The following is a 2,114-nucleotide window of genomic DNA, read 5'->3' as shown; positions in this document are numbered from 1 at the left end:
ATTAGGATTTGCTTACTGGCATATGTAATTTAGAAACATGTATAGACTAGAAACATGGAAGTATGTTTTTAAGTAGAAGTAGTTCTAGGTTCTTAAGTAGACTACAAAAATTTATGATTATCTCTTTATAAGTTAAATTTTTTTTATTCTGCAGATGCTTCGCCTTCTACTGCCCTGGAGAGTCAGCCATACCCTTCCTCCACCGGACGCCATCGTCCCGTATCTGGCTGAAGCCGGGTTCGGCGACACGGTGCCCCTCAAGGACTTCACTTTTGACAATTCCCTGATTTCGGCACTCGTAGAGCTATGGTGTTCGGAGACGCACACGTTTTATTTCCCGTGGGATGAGGTCACTATCACCCTGTAGGACATGGCGTACCACCTAGGCCTATGCGCACACAAAAATCCTGTTTGGGGTGCCTTCGTGACTTCGGTAGGTAGTACCACACGGAGACGTGGGCCATAGTGAATTGTAGTTATGTATATTGTTATTTATGATGATGTTCTTTCTTATGAATATTTTCATATACCTTACTGTCATAGTTAAGAAAAATACAAAAATATCATAAAGTAACACTAAATCATAAAATATTGCATTCAAAGTTAAAATATAATACATTCAAAGTTACTAGAACATAAAATATCACACTACCAAAAAAATACCAACACATGCTAACTACAGTAAACCTAGAAGCATTGTACGACCTAGGCATCTCCTGTGAGCTGATTAGGACATTCCCTTCTTGAATGACCAACTTGCCTACAGAGGCCATCCCGCTTTTAATGAGGTATCTCTTGCCCTTGGCTGACTTGAACCGAGTCATGAAATTTGCAGCCATGTGTCAGATGCAGTAAGCATGGAAGGCTCTTGGGAGATGCTAACCACTATCATCGGAGCTTAGCGCGGCCTTTATGGCCTGAGATCTGTTGGAGATAACCAGCAGGCCGTCTTGTTGGGTGATGGGGCATCTCAGATTAGTAAGGAAGAACGACCATGACTCGGTGCTCTCGGACTCCACAATGGCAAAAGCAATAGGCAGGATGTTGCTATTCCCATCTTGCGCCACCGCAATAAGCAACACTCTACCGTATCTGCCATACAGATGCATATCGTTTACAGAGACAAAGGGCTTGCAATGCTTGAAGGTCTCAACACATGACGGAAAAACCCAAAATACCTTGTTGAATATACTGCAGTCGCGTACCAGGAGGTGTCCATCGTAGAACGATTTGACACGTAGGTAACAAATGGTACCAGGAAAACAGCTCTGCAGTGCCTGAAGCAGCTTCGACACCTTATTGTACGACTCTTCCCAATCCTGGTATATCTGTACAATTATCTTATGCTTGGCCATCCACACCTTTCTGTAGGATGGTTTGAAGTGATAGCTTGCTTGGATTGCACCTTGCAAAACCGGAATGCTTATAGAGGGGTTGGACTGAATCAACGGTAAGATGACCTTGCATATCAGACTGCTGTCTAACTGACAATGGTCTTGAGACATGGTGGGTGCTAGACAACTGTGCACTCCACCAACCCTCTGAACCTCCCTGAACACAACAAAACAGTATTACTTTAGCCATGTCATACACCTACTTAATATATCGTACAAAAGTACTGAAAAGCGCAACTAAATTTAAACTTACCAGTAATCGAGGTTCTGCCGAAGGGCCACATGGAAGCTCCATTGACACCCATTCTCAGCTTGACGGCACTGCACCTGGTAATTTAACCGGTCCGATTCGATCACTCGGTACTCCGCACTCATGTGAATACTGTAATTTTTCACATCCTGAAGCACTGCCTCTCGGCTTCTAAACTTGTGGCCGACCCGAAACTCTACACCGCTGTCTAGGTTGTAATCCTCTTCACCCGTGTTAGGAAATGGAGTCCTCTCATGCATGGCGTCCAGATCCAGAATGTGATAGTGAGTTGGCACTGCCGATAGCGGCGGAATTGGGTGAGGTGGAGACAGGACATGGCACACCACAGTTTGGACAGGTGTCTCCGGAACACACTCATCCTCATCCCCACCATCGGACGAGTCGCTGTCTGCACTGTCCGCCATGTAATCCTCGTCCGACTCCTCCTCGCCCTCCTCTGCCCCATCCAT

At 45.3% G+C, this 2,114-nt stretch overlaps 1 protein-coding gene across 1 annotated transcript; it reads right to left on the bottom strand.

Annotated features, from left to right (window-relative positions):
- Positions 1-878: 878 nt before the first annotated feature.
- LOC112803231 (uncharacterized) lies at positions 879-2,114 on the bottom strand. The gene is made up of 2 exons (XM_025846740.1): positions 1,648-2,114; positions 879-1,551 (listed from the first exon to the last, which is right to left on the bottom strand). Exons 1-2 carry the CDS (start codon positions 2,112-2,114, stop codon positions 879-881), a joined length of 1,140 nt encoding a protein of 379 aa, XP_025702525.1.

This window comes from Arachis hypogaea, chromosome 5 (assembly GCF_003086295.3).
Source record: "Arachis hypogaea cultivar Tifrunner chromosome 5, arahy.Tifrunner.gnm2.J5K5, whole genome shotgun sequence".
Lineage (NCBI taxonomy): Eukaryota > Viridiplantae > Streptophyta > Magnoliopsida > Fabales > Fabaceae > Arachis > Arachis hypogaea.
This window is presented reverse-complemented; position numbering and strand designations above follow the sequence as displayed.

Coding starts and splice junctions, on each gene's coding strand:
- LOC112803231 (XM_025846740.1), bottom strand. CDS start 2,114: ATGGATGGGGCAGAGGAGGGCGAGGAGGAGTCGGACGAGGATTACATG. Junction 1,552..1,647: donor CGGCAGAACCTCGATTACTG/GTAAGTTTAAAT, acceptor TGTTGTGTTCAG/GGAGGTTCAGAGGGTTGGTG.